Source organism: Montipora capricornis, chromosome 1 (assembly GCF_036669925.1).
Source record: "Montipora capricornis isolate CH-2021 chromosome 1, ASM3666992v2, whole genome shotgun sequence".
In the NCBI taxonomy this organism is placed as follows: Eukaryota; Metazoa; Cnidaria; class Anthozoa; order Scleractinia; family Acroporidae; genus Montipora; species Montipora capricornis.
Window position 1 is genome coordinate 43,915,464 of NC_090883.1, and position 22,116 is coordinate 43,937,579.

Sequence of the window (22,116 nt, forward strand, 5' to 3'; positions counted from 1 at the left end):
TGAAATATTGAAGCAGCAAGGGAATAGGAAAAGAAAAGCAATCCAGAACATATCAGAGACCTAAACAGAAAAGCATAAAACAATTAAAGGAAAGCTGTGCAGAGCTCAAGGCTAAACCAAACTGAAATTTGTCAAGGTCAAGACTCTAATAGACATTCATGTCAAAAGTGATTCACTCTTTTTCGTGATACGATAACTCATGGCCCTGAATATATATGCACTTCCTGTGATCAGTTATGGTTCAGATCATCTGTTTTTAAGTGTAACAATATCAAATGTAGTGATAAATATTCACAAGGTTTGTTGGAGGAATGTATAACTGGCACGAAACAGTGTCAATATTACTGAATGGATCTGCTCTACTTGCTAAACCTGATGACATTAACAATATGACCTGGCAACAAAAATCAGACCTTATTCAAAATTACCCTGTCATCTGTGCAACGAACTTTGAACACATGGTACAGCTCTTTATAGAGGATGTGTTAAAGATTTATCTTATGCCTATTGGAGGAATGGTATACTTATTTCACAGGGTTGAATTCCAGCAAAGGGGATTACCTCACATACATGCATTATTTTGGGTATCTAGTTGCATATGAGAGCCCATCGTGCTGTTACACAATTATCCAACTATCAATGCTAATGCATTAAGAAAACTTCAGCCTGTCAATTTTAAACAATCGAGGTAACTTTCATATCCACGAGTAACGACAGTGGCACTTTGATTATACCAAAGTGATTAGCATATAAGATATGCAGTTACATAATCATAAACAAAAGGTTAATACGAAACAATTGTTCAAAATATCTGAAGGCTTATTTCAGAAACATTGTGAATACCTTGAATTATAGTAATGCTACGAACCGTAACGAACACGCTTTCCAGCTACTCTTTGTTTCGTTGGAAAGCATTATTACTTTCACATATACAACATCAGGCACATCCGAAAGTTTCTAAATAATGAAGCTTCCCAAATACTGGGGCATGCCCTCGTTTTTAGCCTTATTGATTATTGTAATAGTCTTCTCTACGGCTTGGCATCGGTTCACGTCGCCAAATTACAGCGTCTCCAGAATTCAGCGGCAAAACTGACGTATTTCCCTTACTTCGCTTACTTCACGTTTTCATCATATTATGCCGGTGCTGATTTCCCTTTGCAAGGTCGAAATTCTTTTGGAGAACTTTGCACTGAGCTTGTGACGTCAAACGAGTGGCAGATTCATTTCAATGTCGGTCAGCGTTATCGTTGAGTAAAAAGGGCGGTGCACTAGCATGAATAAAAGCCTGGTTTTCACTAGCGACACAAGCTCAAGCACAAGGGCAAGCTTAAGGACGTTCGCGCCAATTGTTTCTGCGCATCCTTACTGCGCACGCAAATGCACATGCCACGTCATACAAGAGCGCGCGCGCTAAGTAATAAAATGAGAACTGATAGGGCAAAGGGCCATTGCTATAGCTTTTCCTGCATTTAACGGTCTTGGACGTTCGGTGACCCCTATTTTTCTTTCCAGAAACGGATTTTATTTACAATTATCTCCACGTTGTCCAAAAATGAACAAAAAATCAATGTGGGAAGCTCAAAAAATTTCAAGATTTCTGCTCACGGGACATCAAATCCTGCCATCTTGCGGCTGCAAGGCGCGTGAAAACGGAGTTGTCGCAAGCATAAGCACAAGCACAAGGGACAGAATTTTTTACTTTTCCATGTGCTTGCGTTCGCTTGCGTCATGTGAAAACGAAACGCAGCATAAACACTTGGAAATTTGCTAGATCTGTCCAATTAAAGCACTCGTTCAGATAACCCGAGTTTGAGAATTTGAACAAAATGGCGGATGCCGTGGTTAATTTTGATTCTTATAGAGTGTTTTCACGTGACGTCACGGCGGCCATGTTGGTGTACCAAAACAATAAAACGGCAGCCACGTTAGTGTACCCAACTAATCCTCTGAGTTTCAGTTCTATTATCATGAAAGCGTTTTCCTTTGTTTCGGTGGAAAAAAAATGGTTCCTGATCACGTGAGTGAAAACACTCTTTTCAGTATCATAAGCTTCGTATCCTTGCGCGTGTGCTTGCCTCGCTAGTGAAACCAGGCTTTTAACGCCTTCGCATTCGATTCAATGATTCGGCTTTGTATGTGGGTTTAGTTTGTCTTTTCTGTATTCTGCTCCGAGAGTTTTACCTTGTCTTCAAAATCCAACATTTGATTTGATCTATGTAAAATTTACGTTGATCCCAATTGGTAGAGACTGAACTTGTTCACGGACTTAATCCCCTTGGACTTAAAGTGATCAGCGCCATCGCCAAACCTCAAAATAATGATAACCATAACACTTACCTGGTTGTTGAAAAGTAGCAAATGGGCCATTTCCGAGTTCATATGTCTGCTTCCTCTTCAAAGCGGGTTTTTTCTTATGAAAATTAGTTGTCATTTATATGTAAAGTAGTACTATTTACCGTCACAAAAACTTCGCACTTAGACTCGCTTTGAAGAGGAGACAGACATGAATTCGGAAACGGCTTATTCTTAGACTTAAAGAGACACTTTGTGTTGGATATGAAAATTGGGTTTGCATCTGAAACCCTATCCTTTTATTGATGCATATTTTGTATTTTTAAATTTCCCTGGGCGCTGTCATCTTCAATACTTATGACGTGTTATGACTGGTCTGACACAGAGCTTTTTTTGTATCAATAGGGCAACTGCAACATTTCACGATTCTAAGGGCGAGGAAAATAAACGATTCTGAAATTCATTTTTTTCTGATTCAACGCTTTTTTTTTTTTTTGAAAGTTTTTTTTTTTTTTCAAACAAATCTGATCGTCAATATTGCTCTCTTCGGTTTAAAGATGTCGTTTACAGAGCATTCTGACGTGTCGTCACGACGCCAATGTTGGTGTTCCAAAACAAAGAAATGGCGGCCACGGTGGTGTACCAAACTAATCCTTCAGGAATAAAGTAGCAGTGTCCAAACGCGCAAATAACTATGCTGCATTGTGGTGTCTTTAGGTGGCTTACCACAGTTTTCCGAAGGAAAAGGTCAAGATTTTGAAATCTGTGAAAATAAAGCAACAAGATGTCTCTTCTGAAGTGTTAATCACAGTGACTGTAAATTGATGTAAAATGTAATTTTACCTGACAAATAAATGCCAGTCAGGGGAAAAATGCTAAGCATAGTGACCGAGCTCAAAGCTCGTTCCCAGGGTTCTCTCCTAGTAGGAGAGAACCCTGGGGACGAGGTTTGACCGAGCTCTTGGAGGAGGAGGGTGGCCCTAGCCGTACGACCAGGGTTAACTTTTTGGGAATTAGTAAACAGTATGAAGACGAAACCGTCAATATTTTTTAAAAAAGATTTAACACAGTTTTTTAGTTATCAAAAAAGACGAAAATAGACGTTTTTGCCATTTGCGAAAAGCCTGTTTGACAGATTTAACTATTTATTTATATACACGAGTTTTTTTGTTTTGGTTAAGGAAATCCTGATATTTTAAGGTGGGGTCTTACAGCGAGTTTTTGAGAAAAAGGCTTTAATGTCTAGTTTCCAGTCCCCCTCCAGGAGCTCGGTCGCTATATTTAGCATTTTCCCCTGATTTGCATTTATTTGTTGGGTAAAATTTCATTTTACATCAATTTGCAGTGACCAACACTTTAGAAGAGACATCCTGTTGCTTTAATTTCACAGATTTCAAAATCTTGGGTCTTTTTCTTCGGAAAACTCTAGTTAGTCACCTGAAGAACTGCAGATCGGGATCAAACTGTTTTCCACATATTTCAATCCAAAGAGAGATTTTACTTTCTTGCTCAAGTATTTGCTGGGCTGATAGATAAGAGGAAGTTGATTCAACCGTTGCCGTCCATGGTCTTGGAGGGCGCTGTTTAAAATGCTTACTCAGTCCCTATAGACCTTATTCATAAATGGCGGTCAATTTATAATTCTTTCGTCGATTTGCAAATTAGCCTACCAAGCCTCGATACCATACAGTTAATTGAAAATGAGGCTTGGTAGGCTTATTTGCACGTGGACAAAGGAATTATAAATGTGACCACCATTTATGAATAAGGTCTATAGGCCACTTCAGAAAATACCATAATACTCTCTGTTTGTCCCCCAAAATTTTGCATAAGGATGGCTTTTGTTTTCTGTTGGGATCATTGCAAGTCCCAAGAGAAACAAACAAACAACAACAAACACTTTTTCACATTTCCATTACATGGTTTGTAAAACTTATTAAATAATTAGCAACTTAACTCGTAGAATATAAATAATTACAATTTAAACTAAATATTATTGCATAGAAGGAAATGCCTAGCAGCTAGATAACCGTAAGGTTTTCGAGCTAGCAGCTAGCTCTTTGAAGGTAGTTTCGAATGTACAGGACATCACAATAACTAGACATACACAACATCGTAGAACATACACAACACACATAGATGGCAAGAAAAGAAAAAAATAAAAATAAAGCAGTCATAATAGTGCATGGCCACATGATTAAAATAATTTCAGTATGTTAATTGTTCGGCCAACAAATAATCTTTCAATTTTTTAGGAAAGTTATAAGTTGAGAAGTTTTGAACATGGGTGGGGAGCTGTTGCCACATTTCAGTCACCATAGCCGATGTTGTTTGCTTTCCTATGTTAGTCCTGAAACGTGGTTTGTAGAAGTTACTTTTGAGAAACTGGAAACAATGCGTATGCAAAATTTGGGGGGACAAACAAGGAGTATTATGGTATTTTTCCGAAGTGGCGTATTGTGTTTGCTGATCGTTGTGTTCCGCGCATTCCTTTACAGCAATTCCGCTGTCTTCTAGAGAAACCACACGACGCGGACGCTTAATAACTGCGATGCGTGATAGCCAAAACTAGTTTCGACCTAGGACAGACACCTCTTTCTCCTGGCAATCAGCCCAGAGTTGCTGTAACCATCTGGCCCCAGTTGTTCAAAAGGTGGATAACGCTATCCATCGGATAAATCACTATCCATTGGATAGCGCAATTGGATTCGCTATGACTTCTCCCTTGGATAGTGATTTATCCGGCGGATAGCGCTATCCATCGTTTGAACAACTGGGGCCTGGATGGAGTACTTGCCGTAGCAAATTTAAAAAAGTATTCCCACTGTTTCATACATGTGACACAAAAACATTCAAATAACAATTGCGAACTTTCCATTTATTATTAAAAATACAACTTTCCGGTTTAGAACTCAGTCATTTCGGTATTTACAGTAACATTGCATGGATTCGCATATGTTATCTTTAGGGATCCACGAGAGTTTTTCGTCCTTAAAATACGCTTTATACATGTTATTATTGACGTTGAGACACGAAGAAGAAGAAGAAGGACAACTTCAAATTCGAAGCTGAAAATGAAGGAGCATAGACCATCGACTTCCATTGCTCACACTAACTGAATTTATTCAAAATGTCCTATTTTTGGGTTTGGAATGAGTCGGGACCGGAAAGCGATTTGAGATCTTTATGCAAACTCTGTTTAGTTCACTTCAGTTCCTTTTTTTTGAATTTGTCTTTTCTTCCTCCAGGAAATGTATTTTGCTATTTCCTCCTCGAAGTTTTCTTTCAATGCGCCGTCGAAATCGGCAAAAGGTGTCAGTCATTTGTCTTACGATCCAATCACAGAGGCATGAGTGAGTGAGTGCTTCGATGACGTCATAAAGTGCTGACGCGCAAATTCTCTTTTCGTCAAACCGATAAAAATCAGTTTGCGACATTATCATACACCTTATTCCAAAGTGGCCGCCATTTTAGTATTCTTTTGTTTCCATGCAAATTGGCCCTTATGGTCTCGCTTTCAAACGTAAAATTCAAAAGAATGTTTAACCTTGAACGAGGCCATAAGGGCCAATTTGCATGGAAAGAAGAGAATACTAAAATGGCGGCCATTTTCGAATAAGGTGTATAGAAACTGCCTCGGCCGTAAGACAAACAACTGCTAATATTTTGCACTTGCGTGGCGCATATAGCAGGTTTATCGTAGCAATTCTAAATAGTTTATGTGAACATCAAGGAATCTCCTGGGACATTTCTTTCAACTAACGACGTTCCTTTTAAATTATTATAAGAACCTACATTCGTTTGCATCGTGAAAGATGTTCCGTTCGAGTTTTTTCACTGCAATTCAATTTCTGCTTAAGAAAACGTTGTTGACTTCCCTTCCTTTTTTCTCATGTCGACGATCCACTGCTTGTGTCGCCGGATGAAATCGTCGAATCATTGTTTCTAACGAATCCTTGATCGCTGTCGTTCTTCTTGTCAGCTTTCTTTTTCGCCGGAGTTAAACTTGTTTTCTTTGATTTTTTCTGCGGCTTTATTCGCTGAATTTTTGATCTTTTGCTTGCCTCGTACAAAGCTTCTTCGTCCATGGTCGGTTCGCCGGATTCAGACCCTTCGGCGGCACCCGAGGACGACTCGGACGATTCGGGAGCTTTTGTGGGGGAGAGCTTTGGTAGGGGCGAAATGATTAGGGCGGCCATTTCCATTCGACTCATGTCTGAAATTAGAAGGATGGATTATTAAGATTCGGATTTGTATTGAAAATGTTAATTTACGCATATAGCTAGTTCAAAATGTATACTTTCATTGTCTCGAATTTTATGTAATTGTTTCGAAAAAAAAGTTCGACAGCTCACCCAGCCGTCGATTTAAATTCTCCCACGTCAAATTTAGTCATGAACCTTCGATTATGTGTAATCGAAAATCCAACACGTTCTCGCCCATGAATTCGTGATTATTTATTTAAGTCTACCATAGAATATCGCTGCTGAAGAATAATTAGGCCTAAGCTGCATGGATTGATAATTTAGGCCTAAGCTTTGATTTTAAAATGTTTAGCTTTGTCGTGAAGTTCGGAAACCGACCCTTTGTAGTGTTTAATGTTGTTTGTTGACGAGTGATCAGAGTAATACAGCATTATCAAATAGTGCTTAAAATATTGTCCCTGAGCAGCTAGCGGTGTGGTGGTCGAGTGGTTACGTGACGGGTTAATTAACATTCCCAGGTTCGAGTCCCATGTTCATACACTTGGGTTATCCTTTCAAAAACATATGACCATTTCCCATAATCCATATCAAGCTTTCAGTCTTCTAAATTCACGATAATAGGGAGCTTTAGCATGGAAGTGCGAAGTTTGATTACGGCCTTCATAACCCAGATACCATAGGAGATAATTTTGCTTTAATTTTAGGACAAATTCGAAGGCTACGAAAGCAAGAGAACATTTCTGATGTATGCGTTATAAGTGCGAGTGTCGCGTTTTGCGAGAAAGCATTAGCTCGTGTACGATCAAACTTCACGGTTTTTATATTGTATAATCAGATTCGGCGCTAACTCCGACTTTAGTATGCGACTGAGAAATAAAAGAAAACGAATACAAACTTACTGGAGGCTTCGCCACACTACGAGGAGCGGCTTTTTTTCTCAGTCTTACAAGTGTAAAGCACCAAAAAATGGACACCCGAGAAACAGCCGTGCGAGCTGTGAGAGCAAGAAGGTCTTCCATTTCGTGCGCCTGTAATTTTGCACGTCACGCTCGACGGACAGCGAGAAAGCGGTTCTCTTGGCTCAATTTCCGATAGGTAGTGAGTAGTTAAGGACGCTGCCTACAAATTCAAAGGTATTTTGCCCGGTTTATGAATATGCGGAAAACGCAGATCTTAAAAAGCGTAAGTGAAATCCAAAAAGAAAATTGGGGATAACCATGCATTTTCCAGAAACAATTTATCAATAATATTTGTAAAAGGCTCTAAAATAAAAGCAATGTATGGCCTTGTTTTTCAAATTGAAGCTTAATTGTCTCTGATAAATGCACGGTTACCCACAATTTTATTTTTGGATAACAAGAGCATGCTCTTGCTAAGTTCTGCTTTCTGCGCATAGTTTAAATCGCGCAAAAATATCCTTGTATTAGTAGGCACCACCCATAGGAAACCCGAATATCTCGAGATGCGCAGAACGTATGCGCAATAACAATAGCAAGACACCGTCCTAAATCGGGAAGACCTTAGACAACAATTACCAGAACCAAGGTTGCTGACCAGCGGTTTTCGTTAAAACAATGGTTTGCTGGGGGTGCTCAGTTTCACGGGCTCAGAAAACCTGGTTGTGGTCATTGTTATTTAAGGTTTTTCCCTAAATCGACGCTCTTACCGCGTTCTGAAAATGGGTATGCTAGATTTGATCGACTGTCAAAGAAATACCTGCAGTTCTTTCATTAAATTGCTGCCACAGCGGTTGCAGTTTAGCGGGTATCTGTGGACCACAGGTCAAAATCTGGCAAGTCGAACCACAGGGACTGCAGACTGGAAGCGCGCACTGCGCACAAGTGTTACACGGATTGCAAGGATCTGGTGCCGCATAGGGAACTGGTGGTAGTAAATTCGGAAGCCCGCCGTACGCCGCAGGGGGAGGGGCTGGTAAAAAAACAAATATGTCAAGCCGTGATACTAATGTCAAGACACTAGTTTACGTCTCGTCTTAAGACATTACCTCACCGCCCAAATAGCACTAACAGGCTCGTTAATTAGTGTCTGGAGGAAAGCAATATGCACGTGGAGAACCCGCAAGAACAAACTCATCTTGCAAGAACTGAGTCTGAGAATCAAAACACGTCATATAGCATGGTGGAAGGCAAGCTCTCTCACCAGTGCGCCAACTCTTGTCCCTGGAGTATCTATAGGTTAATATATTACACTAGGTATTAGGTTGGTGTCGGTTGGATATTTATGTATGACCAATCCCCAAATTCCTTACAAAATTCCTAATTCGGAACTAACGTCCCCAAAAGCCACTGGCATCGCATGATTCTCAACAATTTTGCATTTTGACGAATTTTATCTGAATGATACCAGACCTTTCCAACCAATCGCGAAAATTTTGGTTTATCCAACGACTTGATTTGTTAAAATTCTCTATCTATCTCTATCTACTGTTTATTTGAAACCATCACAATAATTGATGATTCTTGCAAATTGGAAAACGGCCAGCGGTCGATATATAAATAAATAAATAAATAAATAGATAAAAGTAATAAATGGTATTATGAATTAAATTAAAGGCAGTTAGTGAATGCTGTCAGAGAAGAGGCATTTACAGTCTCATTTGGCAAAGCGTTCCACTCGATTATTGTTCTTGGAAAGTAGGATAATTTAAATAATCAGTAAAAGCGAATGGGACCTCATAAGGTTGGTTGTTGATATGACGGCTAACTCGGCCCAGCGGCTTCAGATATTTCCCAGTGTCTATTCCAGTTTGGTCATTGTGGATTTTATAGAACATAACTAGTCTATCCTTTTTCCGTCTTTCTTTAGAAAACTTACACGATTCAGAAATTGACTTACCTTGGTATGGAGCCGGCGCGTAGGAGACTGGCGGGGGATTCGCGTACTGTGGAGGGGCTTGTTTAAGAGAAGAACAGAGTGAATTGACTAAAAGACCACTTGAGCCAATAATAGTTAATTCAAATTCTCTAATTCTGATGACTATTCTTATTCTTTTAAGAAGTTGCTTTATATCGGTAGCTACCAAGAGCGAAATGAGGTGAAATCACAACACGTTTCTTTGCAACTTCGTTCGCGGGGTCTAAGGAGGCAGAGAAGAGAGACCCTGGGAACGAGATGGTTTTTTGACTTTTGGGAAAACGCAAAGTTCAGCTTGACTTTTCCCGTAAATGCGAAGCCTTGTTTTATCGCGTTGGCACAGTCTTCGTTCCTTAGTTGCCTTAATATCTTCTTGTAAAATTAATTAATTATTCATCAAAGTTATGAACAATCAGCAGGTACTATTTGAGTCACATGTACTCCTCTGTAAATCCCAATACAAATCAAACGGGGGCGATGAATTATTAAACAATATAATTAACTTTCAATACAAACACCTACTCAGCTAATTAGTATTCATTAACTTTTGATACAGATCTCTACTGAAGTCAATTTATTATTTTATTTCATGAAATATTCGTGTCCGATCTGTACGGACGTATACAACGGCTGCCTTCGGCTAGCCATTGTATCTCCTGCTCATATTTTATCCATTACTGATTGAGCAAGTCAAGTCTTGCCGATATTTGTCTCGAAGTCATCATACGTGTTTCTATACACTTTTATATTAAATTATAACTATGGCTTTTTTCGATTCTTTTTCAATCTTTATTTTTAAGGATCTGGCTAGACTAGGAACTTTTTTTTCGGGAACATCGTTCAAGTGGCTATATTGAGAAACATTTGTTTCGGAGGGAAAATTTGCGTTTTGGAAACAAAATGTTTTAAAGCGGTACTATGATCAAAAAATCAAATATTTTTTCCTTTGTATGTCAACTAAATATTAAGTGACCCTAGCGTTAAGCCTTAATTTCAAAATGACATTTGTTTATTTTAACTGGAATTTCCCATTTGCTGGTCCGCCATTACTAACTTTAAAATCTTGAGAGAGCTGGATCAAGGAGAGAATGACGTCAAAGACTCACCAGTTTAAGAATGCAATGCGATTGTACGCGACTGAATTAATTTGCAGCACGGGAGTTTCGTGCTTCCAGATTTTAAACTCGTGTTTTGCGTACATAATAAACTGCGTTTACACGCTGAAATTTTGAGCTACTGAATGAATGACGTCACTTTTCCCTAGATCCAACCCTCTGAGGCCCAGTTGCTCAGTCGTGAACGTGTGTAATGGCGGACCGTGAAATCCAAAACTTACACTCAAAGTAAACAGCCTTTGGATAAAAATCAATGCTCAAAATTTTGCCAGGCAGGTGTTAAGCAAACACGCTTTCAAAATCTGAAGAAAAAAAGGAAATCATTTTTTGATCATAGAACCACTTTAACTTTTAATGGTCGAAGCATTAATGACTTGCGTCGGCCACTCTTCCTGCTAACATTTTCTTCCGCATTAATGTTTCTCTTACTTAGTTTAACCATAGTTCCACGCGTGTGCCACCTCCACGCGAGTCCTTGTCGTGCCAACATTTTTCACGGAAGCCCATCTTGTTTTACGAAAGGAAACCTCTGCACGATCTCCTCGACGCCGTTCAGACCTTGGACGAATAATGTAACTCTAAACCGATTTAAAACCCGCTATAACCAGTTTGTATTTTAACTGACTGCGGAAGCGAAGTTGCATTGAGGTCATGTCACGCATGCGTGACAGAGAATCGAGGAGATCCTTGCGGAGGTTTCCATTCCTTTTCGCCGGGGGGAAGAAATCAAGGAAACCTCCGCAAAGCATGGAACATCGACGCAAGGTATATGTAGGACTCTTGGATTTAACCTAAAAAGAAAATGACTTTTTGTCACTCACCTTGTCTGTAAGCGGCAACAGCCGGAGCAACTATAACAAAATGAAAGACAATCGATTAAAACACTTGACATTGTAACGGAACAAGCAATAATCGCTTTCAAACAACAGCAAACAATAAAACACCTTGGAAAATAAGCTGTGATGGCTGAGTGAGGATTTGAAGACCGGCAGAAGAAGGCTTTGCTTCTCGGATGGGTGAGTCGTTGTGTTTAAGCGCTATTTAAAGAATTAACGGTAAATAAAACAGACAAATCTCACTTCACGGAGACCAGAAAAATGGTGCTCTACAATTTCAAAATCGAAAACCTTTTTCATGTTGACGCCACTTGGAATGATATTTCCACAGATCATACCAGTGATGCGAAGGAGCTAAAGAAGTTAAAGTTGGAGACCACGAGAAATGATTAGCCTCGAAATTGTGTATTTTCAAAACATCCAAGCTTTCGTAATATGACGGACAATCGAAATACCTGCGAAAACAACGTTGAGAAGAACGAAGAAGACAAATGATATGGAAATCGCGAAGGTCAAATATCCCATTTTGCACGAATAGGGGTACAGCGAAATTAGAAGTCCAAAATTCCTGGGCGTGCTGCAGGTGATCTTATTTATTTTCCAAGGTGGGTTGTATTGCAGGTTGTATTAGAAACTGCTCGCCTGTGATTGGCTGCTGACGATTGAGTCATTGCGGATCGTTTCCGATTACATTACACGTGGGCTAGACAAAGCGACATTTTGTGGCAGCGAAAAGTCTATTTGTAGTAGTACTAGTGACATTAATAGAAGGGAAGCACTCTACATCTCGAACTACCTAAAAAAGGGCTCTTTGCCTCGGGCCTGGCATAGCGCAAGATAGCTAACTAAAACACCCATTTTTTTGGTTTAATCAATTTATCGGGAAATAGAACAGACTGCTATCTTTTGCACTCGAAATTTCACGAATGGAATAGAGAAAGATGCATTTCATTTTTTCCAAAGAAATTAAGTGATTTAGAATTGATGTATAATTATCATCCGTGTGTCACACAACCGGAAATAATTATTCTCAAGCTCGACCACACCCTGAATCATCCGGGGTACTCAATGGTGTCATTTCCTTATGATGCAATGCAGGCAGGCAGGCAGACATTATTATCAATACCAGGGACCCACGACCTGTCAATCCACGTGGCCAATTAATCAACTGCCCTCTCTAGAACGCTCACTTGGCAAATAAAATGAAAAGAGTGCAAGCTACAAATCCATGTGCCGCCATGCGTCGAATTGGCCGAAGAGATGTTGTGCGATTGCTGTCGACCAATCAGACACCAAGGATGCTATTTCAAAGCGCGAATGGACAAAATTCGCTGTCAAGCATAGTTTTAATCCTTTGTTTAATCCTTTGTTTAATCCTTTGTTTGCCCCCAAAATTTTGCATTAACTATTGTTTTCAAATGCTTTTGGGAATATGCAGTGTCCCAAGAGCTTTTGAAAACAATGGTTCATGCAAAATTTGGGGGGCAAACAAAGTGTATTATGGGGAATGTGAAAATGGTCAATGAGTCAAAAGATATAAAAAATACTCTTGCTAAACAACTATGTATGACGTATAGTTCACGCGTGTCATTGATGCAATTGATTTTGGAATGTTTTCATCAGAGAGTTGTATTTTGTATATCAATAATCGTAAAGCTTGTGGTTTTCAAGACAAAACTGATGCTATTGATCAGCGAAGGACCTAAATCCATCAGCCATCACATTTACAGTAGCGTAAGATCAGTGTAAGATCATCTCACTTGATTTCTGTCATATGTATCTAAGACTGTGGAGAATTTAGCCTTGACAAGAACGTCCTAAAGGAGCGTATGACAAGAGGCCAACAACTATTGTTGCTAGGTTGAGTGACGGTATTCTCACACCTAGTTATTTTTTAATTGCTCTTTCCCGCATTAGAGCGAGTTTCAATCGAGTGTCGTAAAACTAAAACCAAAGTAATTACTTTGTTAATCAAAAAGGACGGAGACAATCCGGTAAACCAATCAAAACTCGAAATAATTACAAGTAGCCGACACAAAGCGCGGGAAAATGTGCACGCAAGAGCCACGATTGGTTTTGGTTTCACTTCTGATTGGTTGAAAAAGTGCCGCGAGAACTTTGAACCAATCACTGAGTGAAGTAATGCAAAACTAAAGCAATCACTAATTACTTTTGACACTCAAATGAAAACCGCTCTAATTCAAAAGGTAACATCCAAATTTAAGCACCTGTGACGTAATCGGGAAAAGGTTATCACTAAAATGGATCACCGCAGTAAGGTGTGGGACACTTAATGAAAAATACATACCAAACAACTTTAGGGTTACAACCTGGTAGTTTCATGCGCCCTGAGTACATTGTTTGTATGGGTAATCAAATGGTGACGACGAGGGATATTATTCCCTAATTTCATGAGTATACCATTTGATTAGCTATTAATATTACGGTTGACAAATTACTCCTTAATTTTCAAACCTAGAAAACCATTTTAGCACTGCCATGGCAACGTTGTCATTTCACATATGAAATTGTAAATTACGCTGAAATTTCATGTATGCATGTAGCATCTTCACATCGCCAGTCTAACCGCATGTTATGTATCTGTCATAAAGAGTCCCACCTGACGGCGGCGGGTCATGCATTTTGGTCACAACTTATTGAAGACATCACGCGTGTATTGGCTTGTAAGTTGACATGAAATACATTTCGAGAGAGGCCCTTCGAAATTTAGATGGTCTAGGCAAACCAATGAATTAGACGAAATTACCTGAGATGCATGTACGTTACAAGTAATGAGCTTCGCCTTCCAATCAAAAAGAAGAGTGCTTGGGTTACCACATCGCAATCCCGTGGAGAGCGCGTGATTAATATGCTCGTGCGTGCTGCAAGAGCCTGGAGGAAAAAACCGCGAGAGAATGCACTCGTCGCCATTATTCTCGAGGGTCCACAAGAAAAAAATCCTACTATTGTTAAGGTTTCCGGAAGTGGAATTTTGATATTGTTGGCTTGTTGGGAAAGACACTAAACACTAACACGTCAAGTCGGGTTAAAAGAAAAAACGTCTGACAACATCTTCCCGTCCCTGCCTCAAAATGGCCTTTGCTTAAAAAATATAGCTACATAAAAGGCCGACCCAACGAAATTAGACGTCAAACGATTCATGCGGCTCTCATCAACTCACCCGGATTATTGACACAGTCGTAATTGACATCGAGGTACTTGTTTGCATCTGGGCATGCGTCACCGAATACTTCATTACTAGCAGGTAGGTCACAGTCCTCGTAGCCTTCACATTCTCGCCTCACAACCTCGAAGGCGCCGGGCGTGCGGCATGGACCAGATGGCTCCGGATTGACTTCCCTGAGACAACCAGCATCACCGGTATCACCATAGTCAGCGTTTAAGATCCTTAATTTCTTGTCAGGAGGGCAAGATATTTTCTGTGTTGTGCCTTGGCAGATGATCGTTCTTCTTGCGCCTGAAGGATGCGCCCCATTTTGACGAGCTGCAACAAGGTAAAAAAGGTTCTTTTACCGATATCATTGCCCGCGTATTTCATACGTATTTCATTTCATACAACTTGCTGATGCGTTGAATAGCCTTTGAGGCATCTCATGGAGGCATGCACGCATGCATGGGTAATCTCCCGGTAACATTCCCTACCTACATTAAGCGACAAAAGAGTTGAGAAATTTTAAAAATTCTGGACAAATTTTCCCCCGTAATCTTTCCATCTAACCCCCTCCCCCCTGACAATGTTTCTGTCACCGTAATCCGGTTTCGGCAAGCAGCAATTTTCTTTTTTCCGCCTGTAAAAGTGGCGGATCGCGACTTGGTAACTATCTTTCCATATTCAGCTCTATTTCTACATCTACATCTTCATATTCCAGCACTCGGCAAAGTCCTTTTTTGACTTATGGCTGTTTCTGCTTAGGTGGCCTCATACACCACAAGCCTTTTTAGAGACATCACCGCCAAGCCGGCCACCTCTGCTGGAGAGAACAGGACAGCCACAATACCGGGGGCTTTATCCCCTACTCTTCTCGAATAGTGTGTGGGTTCTTTAACGTCCCACAGGGAACATACGAACATAGAAGATATTTGTGAGACGGGGCCTACGGTTTATAGTCCTTATCCGAAAAGGCTTTCTCCTCAGTAATTTTAAGATCTTGAGTGTTGATCCGGCTGGGGTTCGAATACGCGACCTCCCGCGTGACAGCGCGATGCTCGACCAACTGAGACACCGATGAAAAATAGTTAAATATTATCATACTCACGGTGTGACAGATAGTACATAGCTCTTTCGGCCTGTTGATCGGCAGCGTAATTTGCCTGAGCGGCCTTCATCAAAGTCTCATCTGGCGGTGGCGTATCGTCATCGTCTTCTTCATCGGTATCACTGCTTTGTTTATTGTTGGATAATTGACTTGTCTTCCTATCTGCTGGCGGTGGCGTCTGCGAACTGACTGCCTTTTCTTGCGGTTGACTTTGTTCTATTTGCGCATTGCTGCCCTCTTGTGGTGGCTCGCTGTCGCTTTCCTCCTTTCGCGTTGTTGAATCGCTCTTTTCGTTCGGTGGCTGCGAAGCTTTCTTCTGGGCCGCGTTTTCAGTTTTTGAAGATTTGCTCTCATCTTTCGGATTTGCATCACCTTTGTTTTGTGATTTACTGATAGGGGCTTCTGATTGGCTACCAGACGAGTCTACGTCACTCGTCTCTCTCCCGCTCGCGTCCAGTTCCCCGCTTGAAGCGTCTAAAGCTTCTTTGATATCATTGTCAGTGATAGTGACGTCATTATCTTCTTCATCCGTGAATGAATGGTCACTTTTTTCATCATCAACATCATCCATGTCATCACCATCATCACCAGACTCCTCAGAGTCACCATCTATGATATCTGCAAGCAAAAAAAAACGAATTTGTCAATAAGGAGACGTTTGATTAGATTGTATTTATAGTGCCACGCAACTCTGTTCGATGTGATTTCTTTTAATCAGTTTTTGTTTTCAGGTCTTTTCTTCTAAAACACCAACTTTTTTAGAGAAGAAAGCTTAAACATCTGTAACTTCGTATTGTTTTTCTTGTACCAATATTGTTGTAACTGTTAGTCTTTTACTTGCTCTCTGCATTGTAAGTCGTTGTTGTTGTTTTTGTTGATATCGATGTTGTGCTGTTGTCGTAGTTCTGATGTGTAGTTATCGTAGAGAGTGGCGTTGATATCCATGTGGTTTCTTCCATGTTTCTTTCATAGTTAAAGTCGCTTTTTTTTTTCTCCGTTACTACTTCCTATAAAACTCTGTGGTGAACGTATAAACCAGTGTAAAGTCATTCCTTGAAAGTACCCCAACAATCTTCCCTGATCGTTTAACAAACTCTTGTTGCTCTTGTTATCGACCAAAATTTCGTCTTTGACCGTGCATCCAATGAAGTCAGTATGTATTATCGCCATGAAGTGTAAAAAAACCATGCTCAAGTTCTCAAGAAATTGTGTAAAGATCTTTTTCTCCGTGATCGTCGTCGAAGCGTCATAGAAATTTTATGTCGTTTGTTAATTCGCCTGAAGGTAAAACATAAAATAGAAATATTACACCACTTTGACAACAGCACCTGTGGTTATCCCTATAGAGGGTACCTCCTGGGTGTACTTAACTGCATGCAGGTTTTTTTATGAATGGGCCGAAAAAAACTAGAGATAGCAAAAAAGGAAAAGGAACAGAGATCGTCACAGCAGGATGTAGAGCCAACACAAACTGTTTAATTTTGTCATGAACTCTAGTATTTGAACCCTGGCCAATGGCCGCATTGTTGTTTCATGATTACCGTCAAAAGAAACTAATTAACCATAAAAGAGTCTACGAAATTACAAATCCAGTCCACCAACCCTACTCTCCTCCCATGTGTTAATTTTCTCTTCGATGCCCTCTCCCATTTAAAAATTGCAGTATTAAACACTTAATTACTGGACCCGAGGGAAACAGTTCATTTTGTTTCCCGAGAATCTCAATGTTTCCCCAAGGCGCAGCCGAGGGAAACATTGAGATTCGAGGGAAACAAAATGAACTGTTTCCCTAGGGACCAGTCATTAAGTGATTTGTTATGTAGCACAAAAAGAAAAACGTGCAACGGCAACAGCAACGGTGGTCGTCGCTCAGAGACTTTTGGCAGGAAACAGTTTTATTGTTAGATGTTATGTGACCTCGAAGCAACCAATGAGAGCGCGCGCTACTGGAGGAAAAAATTCAGCTATATAACAATTTCCGATATTTTATTTACTCTACTACTCACCAGACCCCATCAATCCAGCAAAGTACATGGCTGATTTGTAGATATCTATCGCCTGTTGTCTCGTCAAGTTCATGGGCAGACCTGGGGCTGGAAAGACGGGAGGTCTTTTTTTCGCGTCAGCTAACATGAAGGCAATGTCAGAGGCACCTCCAAGCAAACCGGGATTTAAGTACCCATTGTCATCACCACTTCCGCTTTCATCCAGATCGTCTGAATCATCTGGATCATCGGCGGTGTCTTGAAGGCCGCCAGTAAACTCAAAACCGGAACCGGAAACGGAGGCGAGTTCCTCCGCCGCTGTATCATCCACTGAGAGGGACTTGGATGTAGGCGCTATATTTACCGTTGAGTGCTTATCTGGTAGTTTAATTTCAATAGTGTTAGATTTGGATAAAGCTGCAGTTGAAGACTTTATACGGGATTTCTTGCTGGCTTTATGTTGTTTGAATTTCCTCCTCAACGGAACCTTGTCATGGACGTAATCTAACTTGGGGTGGGCAAAGTCTGGGTAACCTGTGTGCTGAGGCTGAAAGCTCGGCGTGTTACCCATTTGTGGGTAATATTGGTACCATGGTCTATTTTGATATGGAGTAAAAATGTCCGATTTTTTAACATTTTCGGCGCTGTAGTTGAACTTTGCTGGTTGGCCATAGCTCGGCGAACTCTGGGCGTAAATCGAACTTTTCCGATCGTATGATGTTGGCTGTCTATACATGCTGCCTTGGTCTCGACCAGGGTTAGACGGACTTGGTGGTATCAAACTAGAAGCTGACTGGGCACTTGCCAGATTACCTCGAACTTGAGAGCTGCCTGCCTGCGATCCAGTCACCACAGGCCAGTTTTGCTCCACTCTATTTCTTTGTGCCTTAGGGTTTATTGACAGTTCAGATGATATCTGTCCGTTGCCCATGAGTATGTTTCCAGTTTTTTGGCTACTTGTGACGGAATTTGTCAGTGGTAGTTTCCCCGCCATTGCGTTAGTTGCCGAATGGTTGGTCGGAAAGCGGCTTTCGGCCGTAGATTTGCCAACGGATAAATTTTCCACCGTCTGGTCTATTGCGTTTTGTTTCCACGAAAGATTATTCCCTGCCATTTGATTCCGCATGGATTTAGTTGCTTCCGCTGGCTTGTTTGCCGAAAGTGAGTTAATTACCGAACGGTTGCCCGGGAAACGGTTTCCCGTCGTCGAGTTGGCTAAGGATAAGTTGGCTGCCGCCCGATTTCCCGCGCTTGGTTTCCCTATATGAGTATTTCCCGCCACATGATTCCACAACAACTGCGTAGCTGCCGTCGGGTGTTTTCCCGATATTGCGTTGGTTGTCGAAGGCTTGGCAAGGAAGCGGTTCCCCGCCATTGAGTCGGCCATCGAAAATTTCGTTGCTCCATGTTTTTCCGCGTTTGGTTCCCTTGCTGGGTGATTTTTCTCCATTTGATACTGCAACGAATGAGAGTAAGTTGTGGAAGGGCTGCCCACGAAACGATTTCTTGTGGTTAAGTTGTTCAAGATTGCATGATTTTTCCCGTTTTGTTTCCATAACGGCTGATTTCCCGCCATTTGATATGGCGATGATAACGCTACTGTGGACGGGTTGTCTTCTAAAAGCGAGTTAGTTTTCGAATGGTTACTAGGGAAACCGTTTCCCACCGTTGAGTTATTAAGGATTCTGTGATTGTCCGCGTATTGTCTCCATACCGGCAACGATTGCCTTGCAGCAGCCGGCTGTTTTCCTGTTAGTGATGTAGCTGCCGGAGGATTGTCAGGGAAACGATTTCCGGCCATTGAGATGCCCATCGATAAATTGGCTACCGCATGATTCCGCACGCTTTGTTTCCATGACAACGGATTCCTCGTCATTTGATTCCAAGCCTGTTCTTTTGCCGACGGATGGTTTCCCTCTGGCGAGTTTCGATATCCCTTCGTTAAAGTTCCAGCCGCTGTGTCCGTTACAAGTGTGTTCCTTGCATATCCAGAAACCGTGGGAATAAAAGGTAGTCGATTGTTAAGCTCGCTTTGTTGACTAACTAGAGAAGAGTTCGAATTCCGTGATGAAATTGTCGTTTTATTGAAGAGGTTTGTGTCTCCAGCTGTGAAGTTATCACTCATCCCCATTGGAACATGTGATCTTCGAACGTTCAAATCATTTCCATCAGACAAGTTCTGTAGTTGCTGATTTATGAAGTAGTTAACACCTTTAAAGTTGTCACTACTTCTGTCTGGAAGAAGCATAATCACAAATATGACTAAAGAGAAATGTGCGCAACAGTGTTTAAACTACCCTAGTCCTGGAGGTGTTTCTTGAGCCGCGAAAGAGCCGCGAAGCGGTGAAGACGAATCGCAAAGCGGCGAGAATAGAAAAACGTCTGGTTACCTTGGAGTTGAATTTCACTTTCATGCAGACGCCAGGGTTAGGATCTGACCCTCAGGCTCGCATTGGTTGATATTTTTACAAACACGCAAATCAATATGATTGATTTGTTTAAATGGTAATACCGAGGGGACGCGTGATTGCTAAGTTGTCAGTGGACCCTTTTGTAGTTATCAATTTGACGCATTTGACATCTGGCGTCTGCATGAAAGTGAGATTCAAATCCAAGGTAACCAGAGGTTTTCTCTTCTCGCCGCTTCGCGATTCCTCTTCGCTGCTTTGTGTCTCTCTCGCGGCTCAAGAAAAATCTCTGGACCAGGGTAGGTTTAAAACTGAAAACAGAAGCTGAAAATTTTTATCGAAAAAAAAAAATTCCTTGACGGAGGCGCGCGAAAACGTGCAATAACTTTGATGTTGTGAATTTTTGGAAACTGGTCACTTTTACGACCCAGCTCCCCTGCGTTCTCCTTCTCTGTGCTCCTGCGCAAAGAAAGTCTAGAAAACTGGAAATGGGTTACGCAAGGGCAGGAAAACGCATTTTTACCGAAAAAAGTTACATTGAAGCTATGTTTGTTTTTATTGGCTGTGATGGAGAGCTTCAGAGATTGGGATCAAATAGCTTGATTTGGTCAGATGACGTCCGTAAAAGTACCCACAAGGAGACCAAGGATTAAAATTGAGTTGTAAAGCTATTTTGATTCTCTATCCGTTTACCAAGTTGCCTTGTTAACCCAATTGATTCCAAGTTTTTAGCGCTACATGACTCCCCAACCACCACAATCTTTTACGAAAATCGATCGATGTTGATTTAAACATGAACTCGGTGGGTAACAAAAAAAGTTTACGATGGTAACATCGAAGTCAATTACAAGAATTGTTTACTTAATCGTGTGATAAGAGCCGTATCAGCAAGTCGATATTATGTAAACATAAATAGACAAACTTTACAACGCTTACCTCCCTCTATTGGCATGGCGAAGGACGGTCGCACATTGACAACCAAAATACAACATCCTAGGAAAATGCTTAATGCCACAACGAGTTTAAGACTAGCCATTTCGCCGAAATGAAAATAATGTACTTGCTACACAGTAGTGAAAGCTAGGATATCTGTAACACCTGCAACAGACAGATTGGTCGCTTAGACAATAAAAATAAAACAACTTGATAGGGAAAAAAAACTGACAAATGTGCCATAACAAGTTGGATATGTGTGGAATGTCACTGTCACTAAACTTATGAAAGGCGGACCCACATTTTTAAGTTGTAAGCGAAAACAAAAAATTCGTCCAAGTAAATCGTAATTGGAAACAGGAATCACCTAAGCGTGTGGTCTAGAATTAAGCAATCAGCTGGTGTCGTTTTAGCAAATGTAAGTGCGATGCAAAACAAGTGTGGAAAAAAAATTGACCAACTTACCTTATACAAAGGTTTTTCTCGTCCAAATTTTGTTGAAAATCAACGTATTGTTACTTATAGCATTGTATTTATGTTAAACTTTTTAAAAAAGAACCGCGATGCTTGAAAGCAATTGGCAAAATATCGTGAGTTCATCTGAGCTGGTGGCATGGGTGCGGGGACGAAACAGTGACATAATTGCCGAGTTATTCCAAATATAACGAGTCTTTTGATTGGCTGCGTTATAACAAGGGGTGCCGGGCGTTGCGACAGCCTTGTCTGAATAGACGAGGACGTCAAATCTAGTTCAATGGAATTTAAGACGCTATTATCATAAGACAATTGACCGTGTAAGGGTCATTGATCATTTTAAGTTAATGTTTCTATTGCAAGTCTCTTTTTTTTTAAAGAAAAATACGGGTGTCAAGTTCAATTCCGTCTGTATTTAATTTCTCAGGTCTTTTGGAGTATCCAGTTTGCTCAGCATGCACCTGCCGCTTTTAAATCGCAAGAATACTGCTTGCAAAATGACATCGTTCAAAACGCAATATTAAAACGATAAACGCTTCTATTGTTTTGAAAATAAACCAAATGATTCACATCGATGCTTTGTTCAGGTACGTAAATTAATAAAAACAAACACTCCATTTTTCAGCTAAAAACTGGTGTTATTTTCTTCGATACAAATTACAAGGAAAAACAACTCTCCTCATTTTTCGTTACGAGACGTTGTTTAAAATAATA

The 22,116-nt window shown here is 40.7% G+C and overlaps 2 protein-coding genes across 3 annotated transcripts; both read right to left on the bottom strand.

The window, feature by feature from the left end:
• Positions 1 to 5,165: 5,165 nt before the first annotated feature.
• On the bottom strand, positions 5,166 to 21,538 carry LOC138045616 (uncharacterized). Of its 2 annotated transcripts, none has more exons than XM_068892178.1 (8): positions 21,394 to 21,538; positions 20,932 to 21,093; positions 15,603 to 16,220; positions 14,507 to 14,830; positions 11,311 to 11,340; positions 9,357 to 9,413; positions 8,217 to 8,429; positions 5,166 to 6,511 (listed from the first exon to the last, which is right to left on the bottom strand). In XM_068892178.1, the coding sequence occupies exons 2-8, from the start codon at positions 21,029 to 21,031 to the stop codon at positions 6,186 to 6,188; spliced, it is 1,668 nt and encodes a 555-aa protein (XP_068748279.1). In that variant the 5' UTR covers positions 21,032 to 21,093; positions 21,394 to 21,538; the 3' UTR covers positions 5,166 to 6,185. The 2 variants fall into 2 exon arrangements, with proteins under 2 accessions (XP_068748279.1, XP_068748286.1); XM_068892185.1 differs by lacking the exon at positions 21,394 to 21,538 and adding an exon at positions 21,230 to 21,284.
• Positions 16,770 to 18,828, bottom strand: LOC138045627 (uncharacterized). Its single transcript, XM_068892195.1, has 2 exons — positions 17,609 to 18,828; positions 16,770 to 16,880 (listed from the first exon to the last, which is right to left on the bottom strand). Exons 1-2 carry the CDS (start codon positions 18,711 to 18,713, stop codon positions 16,849 to 16,851), a joined length of 1,137 nt encoding a protein of 378 aa, XP_068748296.1. The 5' UTR covers positions 18,714 to 18,828; the 3' UTR covers positions 16,770 to 16,848.
• Positions 21,539 to 22,116: the final 578 nt, after the last annotated feature.